This window comes from Agelaius phoeniceus, chromosome 1 (genome assembly GCF_051311805.1).
Source record: "Agelaius phoeniceus isolate bAgePho1 chromosome 1, bAgePho1.hap1, whole genome shotgun sequence".
In the NCBI taxonomy this organism is placed as follows: Eukaryota; Metazoa; Chordata; class Aves; order Passeriformes; family Icteridae; genus Agelaius; species Agelaius phoeniceus.
Genome location: NC_135265.1, coordinates 66,333,436 through 66,357,036, shown reverse-complemented (window position 1 = coordinate 66,357,036; position 23,601 = coordinate 66,333,436). Strand labels below are relative to the sequence as shown.

Below are 23,601 nucleotides of genomic sequence, written 5' to 3'. Positions count from 1 at the left end.
AAATTGATTCATAATGAATTCAGGAGGCTCTCTCTACATATTTTAACTGCCTGATATTATCTCATTGAAGAGACACTCCAGCCTCACTAAAACATGTTGTTACACAAGCAAAGCACTCCAGCATTGATTTTTCTCTTGCTGAGGATTATGAATCAACGTGATTTAAACAACTCTACTCCTGAGAGTAATGACCAGCCCCTGAAAGTTTAGCCAAGCACAGGAACTTTCTGGACAGAGGCAGTTTTGTATCAGTGCTTCTAATTACATTTGAAGACATGGATTGTCCATTAATATTTGACCTCTAATTATGTTTTTAAGAGGTGGCTCTATTGAAAAACAGTTATATCGTGAAGATATGTGCAGAAACTTAAATGAAAGCAATTTTTTTAAACTGTGCAACACTTTCTCTTGAATGAGCAGGTCTGTTTTTAGCAACAGGCCAGAGGGGCCCTCCCTGCACCATCAGTCATGTCCTGAAGGCTTGTGAACCTGATATGGGAGTTGTGGTTATGAGCTGCAAGTGTCTATGCTAAAATGCAAGTAGCTGCTGCCCTGGCTTGCATCTGAGGGCACTGAAAGGATCTAACTGTGGTAGCTGTGAGGTGCAAGAGCTGCTGCAGGCTCCCCTCCACCTGCATGCACATCCCATGGTTTTCCTATCGGCAGGACTGAGCTGAACTTGCTCCAAGGCATCCAGCACCTGCCTGTTGTGCAATATTTCTTACTTAGGCAAGAGGGAGAACAAACCTTCCCTGCAGAGATCCCCAAGAGTAAAAATACAAACTGTAGCTATTGGTGAGTGTTTAGTGCTGGAATCGTGAACGAATTTGCTTGGCCTTGCACTTCCCACTGCAGCAATCAGCAGCTGTTTGCTGTCTGTGGTGGCTGCCAAACACAGCGCCCTTTTGGAGAGCAAAGAGCCTTGCAGGGCCCTCCTGGTGCTGGCAGAGTTTATAGGTCTCTCTCCAGGATCCCACCACTTGCCCCAGGCTGAGAAAACTGTGAGTTTCTTTGCTGTTTATCATCTACCTCCTCTTTCCACTAAACCCCCCCAGCCTCTGAGCCGTCCAGATGTGCTGATATCATCCAGGCCCTTGCATAACTTTCCTCTTGGGGAAGAAAAAAAACCAAAACGCTGCAGTAGCAGTTCCTATGGAAATTTATTATTTTAATAAGATCCTCTGAAGCACTCAAAACCAAACCAACAGCTGTTCAGAGACCAGTTGTTTCCCCTGAATTCACTGAATTTCTGGGTGAGCATGGACTTATGGGATATAAATTTGAACGCTTCTAAAACCAAAGCTCAGAAAACTTTCAAACCAGAAACAATATCTTGACAAAGCTGAAAACTGAATTTAGCATTCAAGTCCCTGTTTTCTTTCCCCTCTGGACATGAGAGAAAAGATCCCTGGTTTATTACTCTGTTACTAAAGGCACCAAACAGCTTTAGATGTAACATAAGGAAATCTCTTGTGTTAGACTTAGGGCCAAATTGCAAGGGTACACCAGAGCTTGCATTAAGAAAACCACACACACATACTCTCTTCCTGTACAGCCTCTGCAGACTTCACTGTGCTACTTCTGACTTACACCAGCACAGGAGAATGGGAAACCAGTCCCAGTACGGCAGGAAGGAGTGCAGGGTGATGACAGGAATCTGCAAAACCTTGCGTGGTTTGGAGGGAGGAATGTAAGGATCCTCCATGACAGGAACTAATGATCATAAAGCAGAATGAAAATGAAATAAAGGATGTATTTTCTTCACAGGAAATACAAGTGAGCCATAGCAACTGGCTGTGAGATGCTGTGAACAATAAGGCTCATCTGTTTTCTGAAAACTTGGTAGCTCAGTGGAATAGGAATCCATGGAGAGCTACTACATTCAAAAGCACCACCCCTGGCTCAGGACGTCTTCTGTGATTCATGGGGGTGACTCACGTTATTTCCTTCTCCATTCTCCTACTCCTTCCTAGGAATCTGCCTTGGACTGATGTTGGTGGCTTTTGGTCTGACACAGCACAGGTGTCCATGCACGTGGAAAGGAGTTTTGGCAGGATGACATCCTTCCCATAGCAAGGCATGCAGAATGCACAAGGGATTTGAAGGGGATGCAGTGTAGCACCTGGGCTCTGGAGGAGGGTGAGCTAGGTGAGACAATCCTAGGAGAAGGAATAGACTCAAAATCTTATCTATTTTTTTGGTTTTCCAACCATTGGTTGACAAAAACTCTCCAGGATCCCACTGAAGACCCTTGCGGCAGCTCAGCCATTCTTGGGTTTTGACTTTAAAGACTTGCAAAAATTTCAGTGGTTTGGATTTGTTGTTTTTTTTTTTGAATACAATCATTGCTCAAGGTTATATTTACCATGCTTACTTTAACAGCATTTGGCACAGAGGCTGTAGAAGTTTCTGGTTTTTTTCCATACACAGATGCCCCTTAAGAATCAGACGATTTATGCTACTGCCTGGAAAAAGCAAAAACCATCCTGTCTTAGGACATTTTTGTAAAGATTTTTCCATGTTGTGCTTTGTTTTGTTTTTCAATTAAACATGAAACATGACACCATGACAGATGAGAAAAGGCTGCTTCCTTTATCTTGTACATTCAGATGGAATTTATTTCCCTTTGAATCACACCTGATTAAGCCCAAAACCTCGGTCTTACAGCAGGTCTGCAGTATAATGCCTATAGATCTATGCCATCATCCTTCACAGGTGTGCAAAGGAGTGTGAGAACTAGTTACTTGCTTTGCTCACATGGAAAGTGAGTGTAAACTGTTCAGAAACTGTGACCCTGACAGAGTTTTATTAGTAGAAGGAAAGGGAACAAACTTGCTGGGCTGTGTGGGGAAACATCCACACCTATTTTCAAGTCTGGCAGTGCTGTCCTTGTGCAGAGGTGTGGAATGAACTACTAAGATAGCTCTGCTCCTCTCTGATCCCTCGGGTGAATGTCCCTGGATTGGGTTGGATCAGGCATTGCTGCCCTCCTCCTCTGCATTCAGCTCTTCAGCATCAGACACTGACAGCAGCTGCTGTCCTCAGCTTTCCAATTTCCCTTCTGTGCATTCCCTCTCCAATAAACTCTCCCTGCAAGAGAAGGGGAGAAAGCTGAGTCCTCAAAATGCTGCCTTTTCTTGTCCAGAGCCAAGGAAACACCTGCATATTTTGCCACCTAGTAGCCAGCCTACCATGGGCTCACTCAGTTTTGTACAAGGCAATCATGAGTGATGAGGGTAAAGGACTTTTCCAATTCCAACAGGCTTAAGCATCTTTCTTCAGAGAAAATCTCGAGTGTATATATAATTTTAAAGGCAATGTAAATTCCCACAGGTCTCAGATACTGATAAGCCTTTCAGGGCACTGCACAATTTTCTCAGCAGTTCCTGCATTTCCTCTACACACCAGTTTGAAGATGAACAGCAGAAGAAGTGTATTGACCTGTCTGCCTAAAGACCTAAGTCCAGAAGAATAACTATGGACTAATTATTCCTCTCCTGCACCAGTGTGAAATGCTTTTAAAGAGCCACTTGTGATCCTCTTATTTCAGCCACTGATGGCAGAGGAAGCCAAGGAGACAGCAGGACAAGGCTGGAGACGGAGCGTCTTATCCATCTGAGGGAAAAAACACCCCAAGCACCCCTGCTCTGGCTAAAGCTGACTGAACCTCCCTATGGAGATGCCATTAGCTGGGTTGCTTCTTTCAAAGCCTCAAAACAATGTGAGCTGAATCTGGGCCTGTAAAAGCCATTCTCACACAGCTTTTAGTGACCATGTGTGCAGTGGCTTTAGGTGGTTCTGCACCTCCCCCACATTCCAGGTCCTTAAAACATTTCACCTCAGCTATGTGACCAGCTCTGCAGCCCTCTCCTCCCAGAGCTCTCTCCAGCTTTCTTCTTTTCCTCCCTTTCCCATCCACACCACAACTATATCTGGCCTCACTTACCAGCTGTAATTTTCTTTTCCACAGGCTTGTTTTCTTTCTCTTTTAGAACTGCATAACCCTTTGGGCCTGCCAATTGGAATGAGGGACAAAGAGGTTAAAATAAGGGAAAAGAAGTCAGAGATACGCTTTTTTATTTATCATAAAAGTCAGACTTCTGGTTTAGCCCAGAAAAACCTGGAAATCTAACACCCTTGTCCAGGAGCACTCTTAAATAAGCACAGCCACAGGTACAGTCCAGTGGGAGGAAGGAGCCAGAGCTGCCACCAGCTAATTACCCAGCCCACTAGGAAAGCTGCAACAAGCTCCTAAAACATGTCCAAGGAGAAAAACAACAAAAGGAAATCTGGTGGGGTTGGGAGTTGACAGCGGCAGGGAAGGAATAGGTTATTTCAGGAGGATTAAAAGGTCAAAGGACTCAGTGTGGAGAAGCCAGACCAAATCCACCCAAAGCTGTTAGTATGGGATCATCTGAAAAACAAATCCAGGGGCTAATCCCTCAGCCTGCTCGGGGGAGCAGTGCATGTCAAAGATGTACCCCCTCCTCCAGCTAGGCACGTCCTGCTTCTGGCTGAGCACGTGGGATGGCCCTTCATCTGTGGATGCCCATCCCTCTGCGACACCACCTCATCCTTTGTCCCAGCTTTGCTCACTCCTTACATGCAAGCAAATGGAAACCTGTAGGGACAAGCAGTCAGCCCAAGGGTGAATTCTTTGTCCCTATACTAAATAGAAGCACCTCTCCACTCAAAAGGATGGTGCATCTTTGAAGAAAATAGCAAGACTTCCAAGGCAGCTCCTGTTTGCCCAGTTAAGAATTTGTTCTGCTTCCTAGCTGCATAGTGCATTTTGAAGAGTTGTGTGACCACCCCAAAGCTGTGAACCTCCCTGGTGAATATCCTTCACCTCAAAGATATAAAGAGAAGCATCAAGAACCACACCTAACAAATTCAGTGGGGCTTTTCAATTCCAATCCTTAGTACTGCCCTCACACAATATTGCCCTTCATAATGCCCTCATAGTCAAGGGTAGGAGACAGCTCTATACCCTCCATGGCCTCCTTTGCTCCACAGGTGTCTCTTATAGTTGTTCCTGCCAAACACACCACACTTTTCACACTGCTCAGGTTAGCAAAATAGGCTGCAGGGCAGAAAAGAAATAGGCACCTGCTCCTGCTGATGACCCATGAGCACTTCACTTTTCTCTTCGAACTCGAACACTTCAGTCTGAAGGGTATAGACCTGGTTACATTTCCTTACAGACAAAAATTCTCTAGAAGACAGGGCTCTTCAGCATCCTCAAAGCGAAACTACTCGTGGTTTTCTTTGAGATGCAGCTTTGAGAGAGCATGTCTCAGTCAGGTCTGGATGAAGCCTGTGTATGAGGTCTGGATGAACTGCAGACATTCCTATTTGCTGTGCAGGGATCCCTCCACCTCTAGCTGAGTCTCCCTCTCTCAGAGAGAGGGGCCTGCTTTGCTGCCTCTGCCGCACCAGGAGGGCACTGATGTGCGATGGGACTGGTGGCATCTCCGGCTGAGCAAAGCCCAGCCCGAGGCTGCTGCTCCCGGCTCCTGGCGCCAGGCGGCAGATCCAGGCACCACCTAGAGGCACTGGGGCTGCGCAAGGCTGGAGAGGCGAGCGCGGCCAGCCCCGGCTCTTTTCCGCAGCGATAACACGGCAGTATGACGCCTATCACTACAGTTAAGAGCGCCAGCATTCCCATCTTCCTGTTCTTTATTTTATCAAAACAAGTTGATTACTTTGAACAATAAATGCAAGCCTGGAAGCCCTCAGGGAGAGAAAGCTGTGGGCAAAAGTTAGGGGAGGGGAAATCCAGCCCAGAGCAAAAAGAATCCAGTGGGACAGTTTAATTGGGGTATCTCCATAATCCATGCAAGATGTGCTCAGTTTACCAGCAACTTGTTTTAGGCCCTTTTTTTGGTGAAAGTCTCAGCCTCGATTTTTAGCTATTAAACAAAAGCAGATTTCAGTAATTGCTTGTTGCGGTCATCCACAGCAACACAGCTTTTCAGTCTTGAATAGCTAAGCAGCCTCTCAGGCCAGAACAGACTAGGATTTTGTCACTACTCAGGGAAAATCTATTTCTCTTTTTCCTTCAAAGTCACTTCATTTGGGAACTTGATACTGAGATGTGGTATTGATTCCCTGCACTGAACCACCTGGGTTCATCTATCTCCTTGCATTCAGATTACCTCTCCAGAACCTGGTGAACTAGTGCTTTCAGAAAACATTCACATGTCTTAACTTCCTAACACCCTCTCATTTTCTTCTTTCCAGAGTGTTCTTTTTTTTTTCTTTTTGCAACATCTTTTTCCTCTATAAACCTGTTGCTGGCCCCTCCCAAGTAGGAACTTGAAAAATAATTGCTAGGTCTACAAAGGCAGAGGTGGTTTTGTTTGTTTTGTGCCACAGGGTATATGTGACATGAAGTTTATTGCATCACTGAAAGTCGTTATTATAATGAAGTACCTCTCCATAATAGGAACTGGAGACAAGCCCTGGATCTATTTGGCCCTCCAAGTTGCTATTTTTCTACACTTGGTCTCCCTGACCAGGGAGAAACTTTCTAAGAAATGTCAATGGCCACTTTTAAGACACAGAACAGCATCCTATTCAATATTTCTAACATCCTCAGACATGAAAAAACATCATTAAACCCTTGTGGTGAGAGAACCTCACCTCTGACAGATCTGAATGGAGAGAAGAAAAAATATTTCCTGAAGCCCGTTAGACTAAGATCAAACCTAAAAAAGGAGAAATGTCCTCTGCTCAATGAAGCTCCTGAGGTTTGGATTTTATATGAGAGGGGCACACTCCACAAGAGGTAAGTGGTCTCAGCAGGGTGACCATATGTACCTGTGAGCTCAGAAACATGAATTTCCTTTCTCAGTATTCCCCAGAATGCAATACCTCAGGAGGTGTTTGAAATCCTTCTGTCACCTGCACTTTGTCATGTACTGGCACCCCAGGAAAGGACACACATCCGACCCTGATGCTGCAGACACCCGAGCATGTGCTTAAAGACATTCTCAAAGCCAGTGGAGGTGGTCATGCAGTCAGCATCTCTGAGCACAGGTTACCTGCTCCAATGAGCACTGCAGCAGGGACCTTGCAGTTCCAGCAGCTACATGGATCATCTGTTGGAGCTGTCTCTCTTGGGTGGCCCTCCATGAATGTGTGTTTCTTCCTTGTGCCCGGTTCTAGGGCTTGACTCCCTAATGTTTTTGTCTTTCATACCACTTTTTTGGTTTGTGGTGCTCTGGGACTGACTCAAGTGTTAATGTTACATTGCAGAGAGGATGTAGCACCCTGTAATCCCTTCATTGCTTAGCTGTCTTTCTCATGCTGTGGGCCAATGTGTTTGCTCCATGACTCTGGGCTGTCAAATAACCTTTGAGAAAACCATGCCCTTGCTGATAAGACCAAAGAAATGAAAAATGGAAAAAAAAAGGGGGGGAGTTGGCAGAGCAGTTTCTATTGCATGCACTAATCAGTGCCTCATTTGGCTACAGTGTACTTTGATACAAGGAAATGCCTGGCAGGTTCACTATCTCAAGGCAGCAGTTCACCTGCTGTGAGTGTTCCTCCGGAGGAGGATGAGGAGACAGAGCTCCAGTTCCATGGACCCTGCGAAGTCTTCTGGGAAGGTCTGCCCCTGCAGCCTGCCACAGGGCCAAGCTCCCTGCCCTCCTGGCTGCAGCTTTGGAGATGGGCAGTGCTGGCCCTGATTGCTGATTACATAGCAAGCAAGGTCTGGGCTGAAGACAGAAACACAAAGAAACACAGAATGTTTGGGGTTTAAAGAGACCTTTAAGACCATCCATTTCCAACTTCCCTATCACTTCCAGATCTGGGACATACACCATTTATCCAGGCAACCCATTCCAATGTCTCACCACCCTCATCATAATTAATTTCTTCCTTATCTCCAATCTAATTCTACCCTTGCAGCATGTAATTGTTGCGCTTTTCCTCTCACTACAGGTCTTCATAAAAAGCCTCTCCCCATCTTTCTTGCAAGCCTCCCTTATGTACTGAAAATGCATGGTAAGGTTTCCCCAGAGATGCAAAGATGATTGTTTCCAGTAAAAGTCCCTCTTTTCTACCAGTGTTGGAAATCCCACCTTCCCATTGTAAGGAATATCTTACACAATCACAAGCAAACTTCAAGGAAAACAGGATGCTATTTCATTCAAGTATCACAACTGATATTTCTATTAAATGAAAGAGTGGAAAAATTGTGAATACTAATGGAAGCAAAGGGTAGGTGCCCTCAGGTGCCCTGCTTCTTCCTATTTTCATAACAACAGTAAGTGGATGGAAATGAGACACAGATCCACTAATGAACATGGCGTAATTTCTCTAGAAAAGGGAAGTGAGGATTCCTTATTTGCCTGATCTTAAACCATTTTCCTGTCAAGATAAGTGGGTTTTGAGAGGATCACTTTGTCTTGATGCTTTTGATTTCCACTTTGCCAGTGGAACCAGAAAGCTGCAAAGAAACAGACAAAGATTTGAACTGTGTCAGGTGGCCCAATACAAAGAGGGAAACTCTTTGAATCGTCAAAGGAAGCATGGGTTTTACTTCTCCTTTCCATTGTACAATATAACACATTTTCAAAATTTACTGCCAGCTCCACTTCTTCTGGGAAAAGAGGCTGTTCTGGTAACCAGTGGCTGAATCGAAGTTAAAAAACTTGGTGTCAGGATCAAAATTCTTGAGAAAGGAGGCCTTTCTCTTCTTTGCATTTGGCCTGGATATCTTCCCAACTAAGTTTCATTGTCCTAGAGAAAAGTGTGATTTAAAAGCCCTTTTAAAAACTAGGAATAAAGCTATATGGATAGCTAATCACTGAAATGTGTTCAAGACACAATGCTAAACTTCGTTGCAGTCAGGTTTGAACCCTCCTTACTATTCCAAGGAGGGTTAGAACTAAAACTAAAATGAAACTGCTTTCACTGTCTCAGATGGTGTGAAAGCAACTTAGCTTTGCAGAAAGATGCTTTTCACTTAAAAAGGAAATACGTCTGCAAGAATTTGAAGAAAGCTGAGCTGTTCTGTCAGCTGATGCTTTGACCTATATTGTGTGATATATACAGTTCCTATTTTCAAAAGATTCATCCTAGACCCATTGTAAGAAGCTGATTGTTCCTGTTAAAATTGAAACCAATGCTACAGTTTTATATCATAATCCTGTTAGGAAAGGTGGACTATGTTTGTCTTTAATAATAAGACTTCATTTAAAACAGTGAAAAGATGGTAACTGTTGGGGTCAATTGACACTAGGAAGCAATTTTTAAGGCTCACATGCAGTTATGCCAATGGTAACAGAGTAATTCCAGCTCAGCTAATTGAAACAGGATTAGTCAAAGGATGTTGCATATACAGGGCTGGTAGCAATGGCAGAAAAGTCTTCACCACCCATAAACTTTGTCAGAGCACAGACTGGCATTTGCTCTGCACTGCACTGCACCATCAGAGTCAAGTCCCAGGGGATACCTCTCCTACAGAAGCTTCCTCCATTTCAGCTGAATGCCTGCAACTACAATGCTAAATGCTTAGAGAAAACTGAGGAAACTGCAGTGACTTTTTTTGACATAGCAAGTAAACCTCCTTGAAACAGTAAGAACAGAGACGACTGGCTGCAGGCACTGAGAGACTGCAGTGGAGTCACCGGAGGCATAAGCTCAGGCTGTGACAAGAAGTCAAAATGGAAATGGCTGGTGAAAAATTCCTAATAGAGACATGCCTCAAGGACACTTAGTGAAAGCAGCCAGAAATGCTGACCTCATTCCTATATGCTATTTGTCATATATGTCAAATATCAACATACAGCCCTGTCAGGCATCTTAGTTTTTTAGCTGTTCATGGGAGCCTGGAGACATTTAGAGCCCCTTCCCTTGCGGTGGTGCCTCATCCCCACACATTTCCCAGGCACTTGGCGCTGTGCTGGGGAGTGCCGATGCCGCAGGTGGCATGCTCACTTCAGAACAGCTAAAGGCAGGGGTGGAGTCTGTAAGGTAACCCTAGCTCAGTGCTGGGGCATCGTCTATCCTCAAGCTGCTATTCCTGTTTTCTTGGCCTTGACAGGTCACAAAATCTCCTTGTCAGTGTCACCAATGAGTAATTGCCATAACAAACCCTGGACCTGTGTGGTCCATATTTTGCCTCAGATGTAGACATTTTAATGTGTACATGTCCCATGTAAAAGAAGAGAGTGTCCCTCTTAATGTCCCTTTATAAATAAGGAGAGTTTCTGAATTTTTTTTAAATAACTGTAGTTAGTCTTGAGTTTCTCTAATCCGTCAGCTTTTGGTGTAATTTGTTCAAGCTGAAAATGTTTAGTGCAATGTTTCCTCACAAAGCAGCCTTCTCCTGGGAGAAACAAGGACAGATGAAGACTAGGAACTGCAGCTGGAGAGAGATGATCAACACTCCATCTACACGCAAAATATACTTTGGTCAAAAAAAAAAGACAAGCATATGCCCAAATGGACAAGCAGATATTTAGTGCTAGAAGCACTGGCTTGTAATAAAACTACTTTCCTGTCCATTTTCCAGGCAGTCATGCACAGAAGTGTAGTGCCAAGGGGTTTGGGAACAAAGCAAGTACCTGGAACAGGAGAAAAACAAACCCACACCCATGGCTCAGGCCACATCTAAACCCATGGTGTTTCCTAGCCCATACTCATTTCTCTCAGAAAGAAAAGACAGAAACCAGCAAGCCCACTCATCAAACCCCAGGCTCAAAACAGAGGGGACAAAGCAGTCATAGAGGGGCTCCATGTTCTTGGCCAAAGGACTGTGCTGTAAAGAAAGTTCAACACCATTCTTGGAACAATGCATTTCTCTAATCACCTTCATTTCAGCAAGGCTTTTATGCACTCAGGAAAGAGTAGAGCCAGACAGCTCTCAGAAATCTACTGATCTGAGTCTTTGGAGACTCATTCAAAGGTGGAGCAGGGCATGTGACAGGTGGAAAAATTAGGCATCAAAAGTCAATTTTATTAATTAATTCAAAGAAGCACCTCTGAGCAAACCACAGGAAGACCTCACAAGCACCTTTTCTGAGCAAAGCAACATAAAATCCAAGTGATGGAGAAATCAAAATAGAAAAAAAAGTCAGTTTTGATAAACAAACCTCTACGTACTAGAAAGGCTGACAATGTAGTGGGCAGGATACAGGACATGGGTTCGAGGAACTCAGCTCATTTCTCCACTCCCTCATCAATTTCTGAGGGGATCCTGGACAAGTCACCAACTTGGATTCATCCCCAGCTATCTCTAGACATTAAGAAGAAGATGGTGCCTAAATTTAGGACAGTCAGCACTGTCCTAAATTTAGGCCCTTTTCCATACTCCAGAGGGCAATTCAGACACCAGGTGAACCAAGATGTTAATCTAATTTAGAAACCATATCTGCTGTCTGGTGGCACAAGCACTGTCCTCCATGCTTCAACTCCCAGCTCTGGACACTGGGATGGCATCACTCATTTTTTGACAAGGTTATGGAAGAGTGACTATTATTAAAGAACATGAAACTCTGAAATGCCCTATTGATAGGGACAAGGTATCTGTTAGACCAACTGCTCTTAGTAATTTTCTTCAGAAGATTTTCTAATTGGAAGCATGGGGTTTGAGTTCCTTGCAAGCCAGACTTGCCAAGAAGTAAGTAAACAAACCTGATAAAGCACATTTTCCACTAACTGTTATTTGCAAATAAGTGTTCTGTCATATGCTGCTGTATTCACAGAAGAGGTTGTATACAAAACTAGATCTGGTTTTCTACAACTAACATTTTCTGTTTAATATTTCCTTTTCTTTGCTAAAGCCTTCTGTTGCAGTCCTTGCACTAATCTCTTGTATTTATTGATGGTAATCTTTATGTAGTTAAACTCTTACTTGCATAACTCATTCTTAAGAGGCTGATTATTGATACATGTAACCTTTTACCATCTTTTCACACTTTTAGAAGACATAGTTCGTGCTGTCTGTATTTTGAACTTGAGTGATGGAATGGAGCTGAAGACCACACAGACGTATTTCTTTTTCTCTAAAGCAAACTCAAGAGTCCAAGCATAGCTATGAGAATACAACACAGCCCTGTGGGATCAACCCAGCATTTTGTGTCTAACATGGCTGAAGGTGGATGTGTCTGCAAGAGACCAGGCATAAGACAGATTGGGGAATATTCTGGAGAAGAAGCTCTCTAAGATTTTCTGGGTCAGAAGTAAGGCCTTTGCCTTTTAACTTCTAGTAATGCTGACACTCACATGAGAATTGGGTCAATTAAAAAATTATATTCAACTTAAGCACCACCGTACAAATTGCTTGTAGCGCAAAGGGCAATGGATTGAATTCCTTTGGGGCCTCTGTGTGCAGGGTCCTGAGCTACCAGAGCAGAAATGATCACCCACCTGAGCCACCCTGGCACCTCACAGGACGCACCCTCGGCAGTACCAGGCACCTCTGTCACCTCCACAAGGCCTGGGTGGGAGGGCTTAGGTCACCTGCCCATATTCCACCCACGGAGCGTAACCTTTTCCCTTGCTCCTGGTATTCTGTTTGCTTGCTGCCCCTGCACAAGAGCAGATGCAGGGTAAAAGATGGAAACAGGAGGAACTGCTACAACTTGCTGGGACAGGGGACAGCCAAGTGCCTCCAGTGCCACTGTGGTTCACTTCATGGGAAGTGGACACTCTTTCTCCCACAATATCACAGCAGAGATGGACACTGATGTAAGGGAGAAGTTCCTGTTAAGTCTCACCTAAAAGTTATATGGATTCTTTGTTCCCAGGCTATTTAAGCCTTTCCCTTTTCCCACCTGATGTTTCCCTCATTTTAAAGATGACTTTACTTCCAGGGAAATATTTTCCTGTTGCTTGCAGTTCTTTGTTGTGGAAAGTATAAGTGGGAGGAAGGTTTCACAACAGATTTCATCCTCTGAAACCTGAATCTCTGCAAACCATCTTACTTGTTTTTCTGACAATAACGATTTTAGCCCTGGGAGAAACTGTGAACCTTGCTCAGGAAAGTTGGTTTTCTCATCTATTTCAGCTCTAAGCAGAGTTTGATTTTTGTATTTTAAATGGTATCTAGTCACTGCCACATGGTGTCAGGACGTGCATGGTCTGGAAGAGCTTTCTGATAGAGGCTTTCCTCCATCAAGGGTCATATAGCTGCAACTTTCCTCCCTTGATTAAAGGCAATTTTGTATGTGGAGTGAATTTTGGAAAGAAAATGATCATTGGTGATATTAGACAGGATCTGTTTGGGCCACATGTTACAAACATGTAACATGAGGTTGCTGGATCACTGGCTGTCATCATTCCCCTCCTCAGCACTTTAATAAGTCCACAAGTGTATTGTGAGACAGGCATCCATGTCCTTTGCTAAACCTCACTAATTGGGCATGGGGAGAAATGAAGAAATTTGGTTTGCAAGAAAATAGACTTCAGCCCAAGGACTCTCGCAGCTGTAAGGAGAATTAAATACATTATAGGGCTGGGTAGTGATAGAGAGAATAAGGTAATTTCCAAGAGCTCAAATTATCATGGAATCCTAGAATGGTTTGGGTTGGAAGAGACCTTTAAGATAATTCATTCCAAGCCCTCTTCCACTAGACCAGGTTGCTCAAAGCCCCATCCAACTTGGCCTTCAACACCTCCAGAAACTGAGCATCCACAGCTTCCCTGGGTAATCTGTTTCAGTGCCTTACCACCCTCACAGTAAAGAACTTCTTCCTATTCTAAACTCACCCTCTTTTCAGTGCACAGCCATTCCCCCTTGTTTTATCACTACATGCCTTTTTAAAAAGTCTCTCTCCAGCTTTCTTGGCCCCCTTGAGATATTGAAGGGCTGTTCTAAGGATTCCCTGAAACCTTCTCTTCTCCAGCTGAAGGACTCTCTCAGTTTGTCTTCATAGGAGAGGCGCTACAGCCCTCCGAGCATTTTCATAGCCTCCTCTGTATTTGCTCCAACAGGTCCATGTCCTTCCTGTGCTGGGAGTCCCAGAGCTGGATGCAGCATTCCAGGAGAGCTCTCACCAGAGCAGAGTAGAGGGGCAGAATCACCTCTCTTGCCCACACTGCTTTTGATGCAGCTCAGAATACAGCTGAATTTAGGGGCTGGGAGCATATGTTGCCAGGTCACATGAAGCTTCTTATCCACCAATGCCCCCAGTCATAGAATCACAGAATCACAGAATATGCTGAGCTGGAAGACTCCCATCAGAATCATCGAGTCCAACTCCTGGCCCTTGCATGGGACACCCCAAGAATCACACCTGAGAGCATTGTCCAAATGCTTCCTGAGCTCTGTCAGGCTTGGTGCTGTGATCACTTCCCTGGGGAACCTGTTCCAGGGCCAAACCACCCTCTAAGTGAAAAAAAACCCCAAATCCTTCTCCTCGGTGCTGTTCTCAATCCATTCATCTCTCAGCATGTATTTGGGATTGGGATTGCCATGACACCTGTTCAGGATCTTGCACTTGGCCCTTCTGAACTTCCTGAGGTTTGCATGGACCCACCTCCCAAGCCTGTCAAGGTCCCCTCTGCATGGCATAGTCAGCTCTTTGATTTGCATGTTATGTAAAAAATTTTCATTTTGTATAAAAATGGGGCATGGGCAGATGGGACAGCCCCTAAGAGGAAAGTAAGGTGCAAGAGGGGCAGTGAGGGAAGTAAGGGGACAAGTTATATAACTTTCATTTAATTGAGAATAGTGTTTCAAATCAGCAGAAAACAGCATGTTGCTCCCCTTGTTCCCTAGACAGAAAGGCAGAGTTCTACAGTCTCCTTTTATTGTTTTGCTGATAAGCAGGCATTTTACATTTCTGACACTAAACAAAATGTCCTTTAGAAAAGTCAGTGCCATGGCCTTTTCCAGCTGGAACGTTACAACCACAGCCTGGCTGGCCAGCTGAGTTTTTGCTCTGTAACACAATGTCTCAGGGGTGGCTGCCCAAGGTGCTCCAGCCACAAAGGGACTGCTCCTGGAGCAGCCAGCTTCAGCTCCTGCTTCCACCCTTGTCCCCATGGGCAGCAGTGCAAATACGGTGCAAACTTCCCAGCTCTTGGGGTGATCTGCCTTGGTGTGCACCGGGATGACTCGTGGAGTACCTGACTTTGTGCTTCCATCCTGCAAACTCTGACTGCTACCCAAAGTTTAGTCCTCTCCAGCAGATTTTATAAGGCCCCTATTGTGACCCCTACTGTTGGATTTTAAACAGCTTTAAAGTGAGCAAATTTTCCTTCTTTGATTCCCAAAGAGTATTTCTGCATGGCACAAAGCTGATCTTGTTTTCAGTGTCCAAGTAGGGGTCAGGATTACCCTTTCCTGGGGAAACCCACCTCCTGGCCCAGCAATTCCAGCGGCCTGAAGTGACCCATGCAGGCCACTGGTAACAAATAGAACAAAAGTTTGTTTTTGCATTACTCAGCAATGAGAATAGCAACCAGAATAGCTCGATTCTGGTTGGTCTCAAGATCTGAAAGTGGAGCTATCAAAAATCGCTGAATCAGAGGAAATGGACCTCTGACAACAATAATATTTATGAATTCTTATGAAAATTTGCTGAAGATGTTTTTGTTATTAAAAAAAAAAAAAGGTAAAAAAGAACACCATCTTCAGAAGTGCCTGCGATATGTTTGTGCCTTGTTACTCAGAGGAAACATGCATGCTGTTTTCGTCAGCTAACAAAATACTTTCTAACAAGATATTCTGACAAGGCTGAAAATATCTTACACCAATGTGAGTCATTTTGGCTCCAAGTGCACATCTTAGGAAAAGGAATCTCAGGAAAAAAATTTAAATAAGCACTGGCATGAAAGCCAGTTTTTAAGTGACAGGCCTGGAAAGGCTACGCATATTTGTACTCAATACAGAACGATTGCTATCTTTCAACCCACACAGCTGCTTCACATTTTGTGCTTTTTGAAAATTTCTTATTTATTTTTTTTTAATGCCGAGAAAGAAAAAAGTCACCTAGTTTCTTTCCTAACTTTTGAACTCCGATAAAGTTCATTACTTCGGAGGGCTGTGATTACTTTTTGTATGTAGCTGTGTGACCCCTGCTGGCAGATTCTTATCATGACTGCAGCAATTCAAACACAAATGTACAGATACTTTGGCATTCCGGTAAATCCTGCCCTACATACACAAGGAGACATAATACACAAGACGATATAATCCCTGCTCTGGAAAATAAACTCCTACGCTGGAGAGGTGTGAACAAAAACCATTGTATAACCCGGCTTTCTCCACTCACAGATATTTTACAGGGCAGTTTTTAGAATACCTTTGATAAATAGATATGACCATCTCAGGATGGGGCCACTGGTGTTTATTCAGCATAATGGTCTAAATGTTCATTATTGCTCGGAAAGCCCCCACACTTCATCCTGTTAGAAGCAGGGAGGTTACACCGAGGAAAGGATTAGTCTCCACTTGCATTCCTTTCTTGTACTCCTTCTCATGCCATCTGCTAACATTCATTGTGGCAGAGAGGATACCAGCTAAATGGACCTTTACTCTGACTCAGCACGGCTGCAGACAGTCTGTCCGCTGTGATACAGTGGCACAGTATAATTTGATACTTTAAAAAAACTGGCCATTCACCTGCCAGACCACAATGCAACTTGCACTTAACAGTCCCGCTCTTTGTGATAGCCAAGGTCATTTCTATTATTACAGCACAGTGCACGGAAATACCACAAATACCAAGAGAGTCTTATCTATTTATCATAGGTGAAACTGGCACGCTTTGCAGCATGACGGCTCCACAGCGGATCACAGGCACTTTGAGTTCACTTAATTAAGTTTATAGACAGGGGCTGGCTCCCTCAGTTGGGACCTCAGTGGATTCCATGCATGTCTATATCTGTGATGGCAATGCTGCACCCACTCAAGGGTCCAGCTTCCACACTGACTCTGCTCTTGGAGAGATGGCTGAAAACACAAACATGCCAGAAAAAAGACGTTGTTAGAATTAGCGGTGAGAGCCATAGGCAAAGAGCAGGCACAGATCTTCCTCCTTCCCTCCCTACCTGGCTTTAAACACCTGCTCTCACCTAAAACACCCTGGTTTTAGCACCTTGCCCTACCATGGCAGAAAAGGGAGATAATACCCCAATGCTTCACCGCTGCTGCCAAACCCAAACCTCCTGAGACTCCAGAGCCCACCGGACAGGGTCTGAGGGGAGGAGCAGGGCAGGGTCCAGCGCAGTCAGGCATCCATCATCCCGCGTAAGGAACCCGTTTGTCCCACAGCTGGGTTCTCCCCAGGGCAGTAGCAAGAGCAGCAGGTGGAGCCCAGAGCCCCGAGCCCCGAAGCCTTGAAGCGGTGAACCTTGAGGCCCCGCAGCCCTGAAGCCCTGAGCCTTGAATCCCTGAATCCCTGAAGACCTGAATCCCTGAATTCCTGAATTCCCGAATCCCCGAATCCCGGAGCCGCCCTCAGGCGCGAGGCGCAGGCAGGGCGCCCCCTGGCGGCTCCCGGCGCGCCCCTCCCGCCCCCGGGGCGCCCCCGGCCCCCCCTCCCGCCGCCGCCGCCGCCGCCGCCGCCCCCCGCTCTTGAAGTTTGCAGGCGATTTCCTTTCCAGCCCCGGCCTTATCTCGGCCCGCACGTTGCCGCGCGGTGACTAATAGGAGAATAACATTGTCTCGGGATAAAATAGCGCCGGGACTGTTTACCCGCTTCATGGGGGTTCGCTATAAAAGGGCGCCGGGGACCGCCGCGCCAGCCAGACGCGCCGGGGCGCACCGAGCCGCGCCACGCAGGGCACCCGCCACAGCGCTCCGTGCTCACGCCGGGACACACTTTCTCCGCTTTTCCCTCGCCTTTTATTGATTTTTACCCCGTTTCCCCTCACTTCTTCCATCCGCCCTCCGCCGCCTGCTATGGATTACTGCCACATGATCGTCTCGCTGCTCTTCGTGCTCTGCCCGGGGCTGCTGCCGGCAGGTAGGTGCCGGTCCGCTGCCGCTCCCCTCCGCCCGGGACCGACCCCGCGGGGGCTGCGGGGTCGCAGCGGGGCTCCGGGGAGGGCTGGCCGAGGGATGCAGCGGGAGGGGATGCGCGGGTGCCTTGCCTTGCCTTGCCGCGGGTGCTGAGCTCTGCCGCTCCCTCCCTCCCGCAGCCCCCGGAGCCGAGGTGGACGCCGCGCCGCCCCCCGCCGCCGCCGCGCACCGCCGCGCCCGGCGCTGCTCCTGCTCCTCGCTGATGGACGAGGAGTGCGTCTACTTCTGCCACCTCGACATCATCTGGATCAACACCCCCGAGTGAGTGGAGTGGAATGGAGGGGTTTCGGCAGTTCCCCAGCGCCGGGTTCTCCTGTGGTTAGGAAGAAAGGGAGGGAGGTGTGAAGGCGAAAATTAAGAGCCACAACCCCCCTGCAGAGATGGGAAGGGGAGGAAGGAATAGTTGTTTGCACAGTTTATCCTACTGCTTTACCTTCCTGCTCCTACTTTTCTGGCACATGTAGCAACGATACTGTTCACCAGAAGAAGGCAAGCAGGACTGGGCCACCCAGATCGGGCAGATAGCTCCTAATAGCCCTAGCACACCTGCCTACCTAAAAGCTGAGCAGCAGAATTTCCTTTGGGTGCTGCTCAGCAAAGGCTGCAGGATACTTTTCACTATGAATCAGAATCAGACAAAATGCCAAAGGCATGATTTTGCCAGCCTGAATTTGAGTGGTTTTCTTTCTGACAAGTTAGGAGGTTGGAAGGAATACTTTGACTCTGGGTGGCTCTAGCTGCCTTTCACTGCTCCCTGCTGCAAATTAATGCATCCCACGTGTTAATAGGATTATGCACAGTATCCATTTCTATACTCTCCTCACCAAAAAGTAGTGAGCCGGAGGCTCACCTAAGGCTGCAAACACTGCAACATTGACATTTCTTCTGCTGCTGGGTTTCCTCTGAGAGAGAATCTGTTCTTCACTTTTACTGCTTCTCTCAGTGTTGGCAGTAGCCAAAGTTCAAAGAGATGAGGTTTTATTGCTTTCTATTGCACAGGGAGGCACAACAGCCTTGTGAAATCACAATTAAAAGGTCATTATCCTTGTCAGTAGCCATGCTAATGAATATGTTGCAGGATCATCAGAAGCATTTGCATGGAAACTGACTAACAAGGCCTTCCCTATCCCACAACCTTTCCTCATGCAATCAATGCCATTGATAAGATTGCCCAAAATACCCCATAGTGTTTTGAAGCCACAGAATTATTTAAATGGCTTTCATGTTGTCTCTTTGATCATAGGAAGACTGTTCCATATGGTCTTGGCGGCCCTGCTCGACCCAGAAGATCACTGAAGGACATGGTGCCGGAGATGCTCGCTGAACCAAGCAGCAGATGCCAATGTGCCAACCAGAAGGACAAGAAATGTCTGAACTTCTGCCAGGCAGGCAAAGATCTCTGGTGCGTCTCTTGTTGCTACTCTTTAAAAGGCAATGCATGTGAAAGGGATGGATTGTGGTGCACTTACTCATTTTGGCACTTGCTGAGCGAATGCTCTCCCCAAAGCCTTGCCTCCTACCTGAGTACTCCCACTTCTATGATACACACTATGGCTTGGCCCAGAAAGATTGCTTATTACATGCCTTGAGAAGTGGTTGATGAGATGCCTCACCTTGTGGACTGCAGACTTGGCGCTTTTTTTAACAGCAGCACCTTTTCCCTTTTAACAGGGCTCAGTCCACCGTGGAGAAAACCTCACGGCACCGCATCAAAGCCGGCAGTTGCTTTGGACCCAAATGCATGAACCGACAGCTTGTTGACAGCAAGAAAATGAAGCGGTGAGTTTCTTCTCATCCCGTTGTAGTTCCCCGGAGCGGCAATAGAGAGCACAGTTCACCTGCCTTCGGGTCATCCTGGGCTTAGCTGGTGGTTTCAGCCTGAGAGTTACGGAGGAATCAGTGAGGATATTCTGAGGGCTTTTCTTCATGCTCTGGGTTTTTAGCTTGTGAGGATACGGGTGCTGAGCTCAGCCCGCTGTCTGTCCTCTGCTTGCATTCAGTGCTCAGCCATAATCCTATGGAAAAGTATGGAATACAGAAGTTTGCCTGTACTAAAGAAGACTCTTTAGTGCTCCTTTCACAAGTAGAAGAGGACTTATGGGAGCAGGCAACCTGATGATATTGAATGAGACTTAGGCCCTGGAAGCCTTAAATAATTTTTTTTGAAAGCAGGGCTTGCTTACTTACTTGAAAAATGCACCTATTCATTGGAAGTAGGATCAGGTTTACCTAAAAGAAACAACACAGGAGAAACATAAAAAACCACTGGAGACCTCCTGACTGGCTACTTAAGGAAGTCTAGGGCATCTATATTTGAGTGAATATTTTAATTTAATGTTTGCATTGAAATTATGAATACAACATTTCAAGTATCTTAAGTTATCCTCATTCTGAGGTATAGCAAACAGCAGTTTATTAGGAACCCACGGTAGAAATCTAGACTGAGGTTTATTTAAGCAAAAACTAAGTTTTTTCACTCTACACATACATCTCCATTATCACAACGCTAAATGTACATTTCTTGGTTTTGCAGGCTGGAAGCCATTGGTAACAGCATCAAAGCCTCCTTCAGTATCGCAAAGCTGAAGGCTGAGCTCCAGAAAGGGCGAAAGCTCAAACACAACAGGGCAAGCAAAAGGCAAAGCATCCGGGAGAGCCTGAAAGCATCCTAGTGGGGAGATCACCGGAATCCTTCTCTGCAACGCTTGCTGACAAAGCATCGCAAAAACTGCCTTGACTCCAACATTCCTCGATGGCCAAGGGCCCCTCTGTCCCAGTGTTTGCACAGCGGAGCAAAGTGCTAAGGAAGTCCTGTATTGGGAGATATAAAGACAAAGGATTTTGTCATTTTGGAATTCAGGTGGATGGGTAGAAGGGCTGAAGGGAAATCTGCAGTAACATACATGAAAAGCCATCTGTCTGAAGAAACCTTTGAATACTCCTTCTGGAATGTTACCCATCAATTGAGCAGCTTTTGGGGTCTACAATAAAAGCATCTCACAAGGAAGACCTCACAGATGTGCTTAGCAAGGACAGAAAGCAAGATCTGAGTGTACAAACTTCAAAGAACTCTACCTTATGATTAAAATGCAAAAATGAAAGCCACAGTTCTACTTTAATCAGGACTTACTGCATATATACGTCTACCTCGCATACTGTTTGTTGCACTCCTGCTAGAGTATTTTTACACCTTGTTATTGCCTTTACTAATCAGCTGCAACCCTTTGCCTTTTTTCAGAAGTCTAGTTTACTTGTACAACCAGAGTTATCTGAATGTGGGTTAGGCACTCTGATTGTTTGCATAGTCAAAGTCCTTTGGCTTTGGATACCAAAGGACCCTTCAACATAAAATAAAAGTTATCGAGGACACTACTAAGTTTCCCATAACAAGGATATCTGGTCAACTGAAGTTCTAATTATAGAGGTTGTTGTGTCTTGCATGCTACCAAAAATGCACTGAAGTGGGGATGTACCAGACCCTCTTGCAAGATTTATTCAGGGCCTTGTTTGGTGGAAATGCATTGAGACAAAGGGTTGTTTTGAATTAAGTCAAAAGGCTAATATTGGGTGAATGTTTATAGCAGTGAATTTGTTCACATTGTTGAATTTGCAGACAAGTTGAATCTTATGTGCTTATTTTTGTGTCATGTATTTATATTCACACAAGTTCTTCATTATATTTACCATGTTGAATACACATTGAAGTAGGCCATATTGGTCTATGCATGTTTTATGTATTTCTGTATGAAATTGGGAAATGCTTTATGCCTATCAAGGTAAATATCTTCAGAAATAAATATTTTTAATTACTGTATTGGCTTGTTTTTCCTTAGTCTATGGCTCTGTGGTCATGGAGGTAGATTGCCCCATGTACAAAGCTGACCCAGGTGAAGTGTGTGCACATAATTGCCTTTCTATCAGATAAGCCAGATCACAGCAAAGTTTGTGCCAGATGTGAGACAGCACATGACACTTGTTCTAGCTGCAAGACTGCTCATCAAATTTTCATGACAAATTCTAAATTGGTCAAATGAATTTATCCTGGAGCAGTCTTCTCACGTGTATGATGTAGGTGTACTACAGCATTAAAATATGGCAATAAGGATTTGGATATGGATGAACTAGAAGGGGAAATGTGCACACTGGAAAACTTGTGGGCTGTATCAAACTAGGAAATGTTACTTATTACCCTGCTATACTAAAAATTTCAGCCCATTCCATGCAAGGTAAAGATGGAGATCTCAGTGGGGCCCAAGCCCAGGAAAAATTGAGATCAATAATTATCTTTTTTACGTCTCAAAATATTGACTTTAAATGGCTATACCTAGAAAGATGTTTAAAGCAAATAAATTGATTTAATAAACTCTGATCTGGTAGGGAAAAAAATAAAGCACAGGAGTTAATCCAAGGATAAAACTGAGTGGTTTGGGTTTTCTTAAAAACAGAACTTAACAAAGAAGTACAATACAAGGAGTGTGACCCAAACACAGCAGTAGTCACGACTGAAAATTTCTGAAATTGTTCTGGATTTCTTGTCAATATTCATAATATTGACAGGCTAAAATAATATTTTGTTCGCACTGCTCTGCTATGTTTTAGAGCAGTAATTCAGTGGGGAAATGACATTGCTGGCAGTCTTGTACTGACAGGAGTGCCTGGTCCAGGCAGTGGGAAGGAACTGGGAGCCCCTTTGCTTCTGCAGGGCAGGCTGCAGCCCCCAGAGCTATCCTTTGATCTCTGCATCACCAGCACTGACTGCTTGGGATGTGCCTGGATCAGTGACCTCTGTCAGGTATGAAGAGACCTCACTAATGCTCCCTGGTTTTCCATTTCTTGCCCTACCAGTGGTTGCCTTTGGCAGGGAAAATAAACAAGCAAGTAGTTGAGATGCTGCCTCTCACTCAGCCAAAGTGGCAGATGAGCAGCTGGTGTGGGACACTCCTGATAGTGAAGGGGCTGCACATCAGCATCCCCATCCCAGTAGCTCCTGTTTTCTCTCCCAGGAAAGATTGTGGGGAGACGATCAATCCTGGGAGTGGGGGAGCATTGCAGCAGTGTCTGTGCTGTTATTTGGATTTTCTATGTGGCTGGCCTAAATGATGCTGTGGATGGGCTTGAGTAGCCCAAATTCCTGGCTATCTGCTTAAGAGATTCTTGGGACACCATCCTAAAAATAAACGTGTTCCTTCTAAGGTTTACTCTGTTCATGCCTGGAGTCAAAAGCTGGCTTCCATTCTCCTTTCCTTCCCAGTAAGCTGCATCTGCTGCTTGCTCATGCTGCAGCTTTGTGTAGGGATGGGCACTCTGGCCTTTTGGCATGCCATGGGTTCAGCTTGGTCCCCAGGGTCGTGCAAAGAAAAAGCCTGAGCCTCGATGCAAAGAGCACGAAGGGGTAAGTTGCCCTGATGGCAGGGGCTTGCAGGCTTTTGGAAGAGTGGCAGGAGCTGTTTCATGCTGCCCAGCTGGCTTCAGGGACCTTCTGGTGTGCAGCAAGGGTGGAAGGGGATGCGTTGCTGCTTCTGCATGCCACTCTGCCCCCCATTTGCCTTGTGGCATTGGAGCATAAACTGCAGCTTACCGTGGTTTGCATTAATGACCTAGACTGAAAAAGCAGA

At 45.4% G+C, this 23,601-nt stretch overlaps 1 protein-coding gene across 1 annotated transcript; it reads left to right on the top strand.

The window, feature by feature from the left end:
• Window positions 1–17,514: 17,514 nt before the first annotated feature.
• EDN1 (endothelin 1) lies at window positions 17,515–21,800 on the top strand. The gene is made up of 5 exons (XM_054645790.2): window positions 17,515–17,930; window positions 18,106–18,247; window positions 19,230–19,388; window positions 19,658–19,765; window positions 20,520–21,800. The coding sequence occupies exons 1-5, from the start codon at window positions 17,867–17,869 to the stop codon at window positions 20,656–20,658; spliced, it is 612 nt and encodes a 203-aa protein (XP_054501765.1). The 5' UTR covers window positions 17,515–17,866; the 3' UTR covers window positions 20,659–21,800.
• The last annotated feature ends 1,801 nt before the right edge of the window (window positions 21,801–23,601 follow it).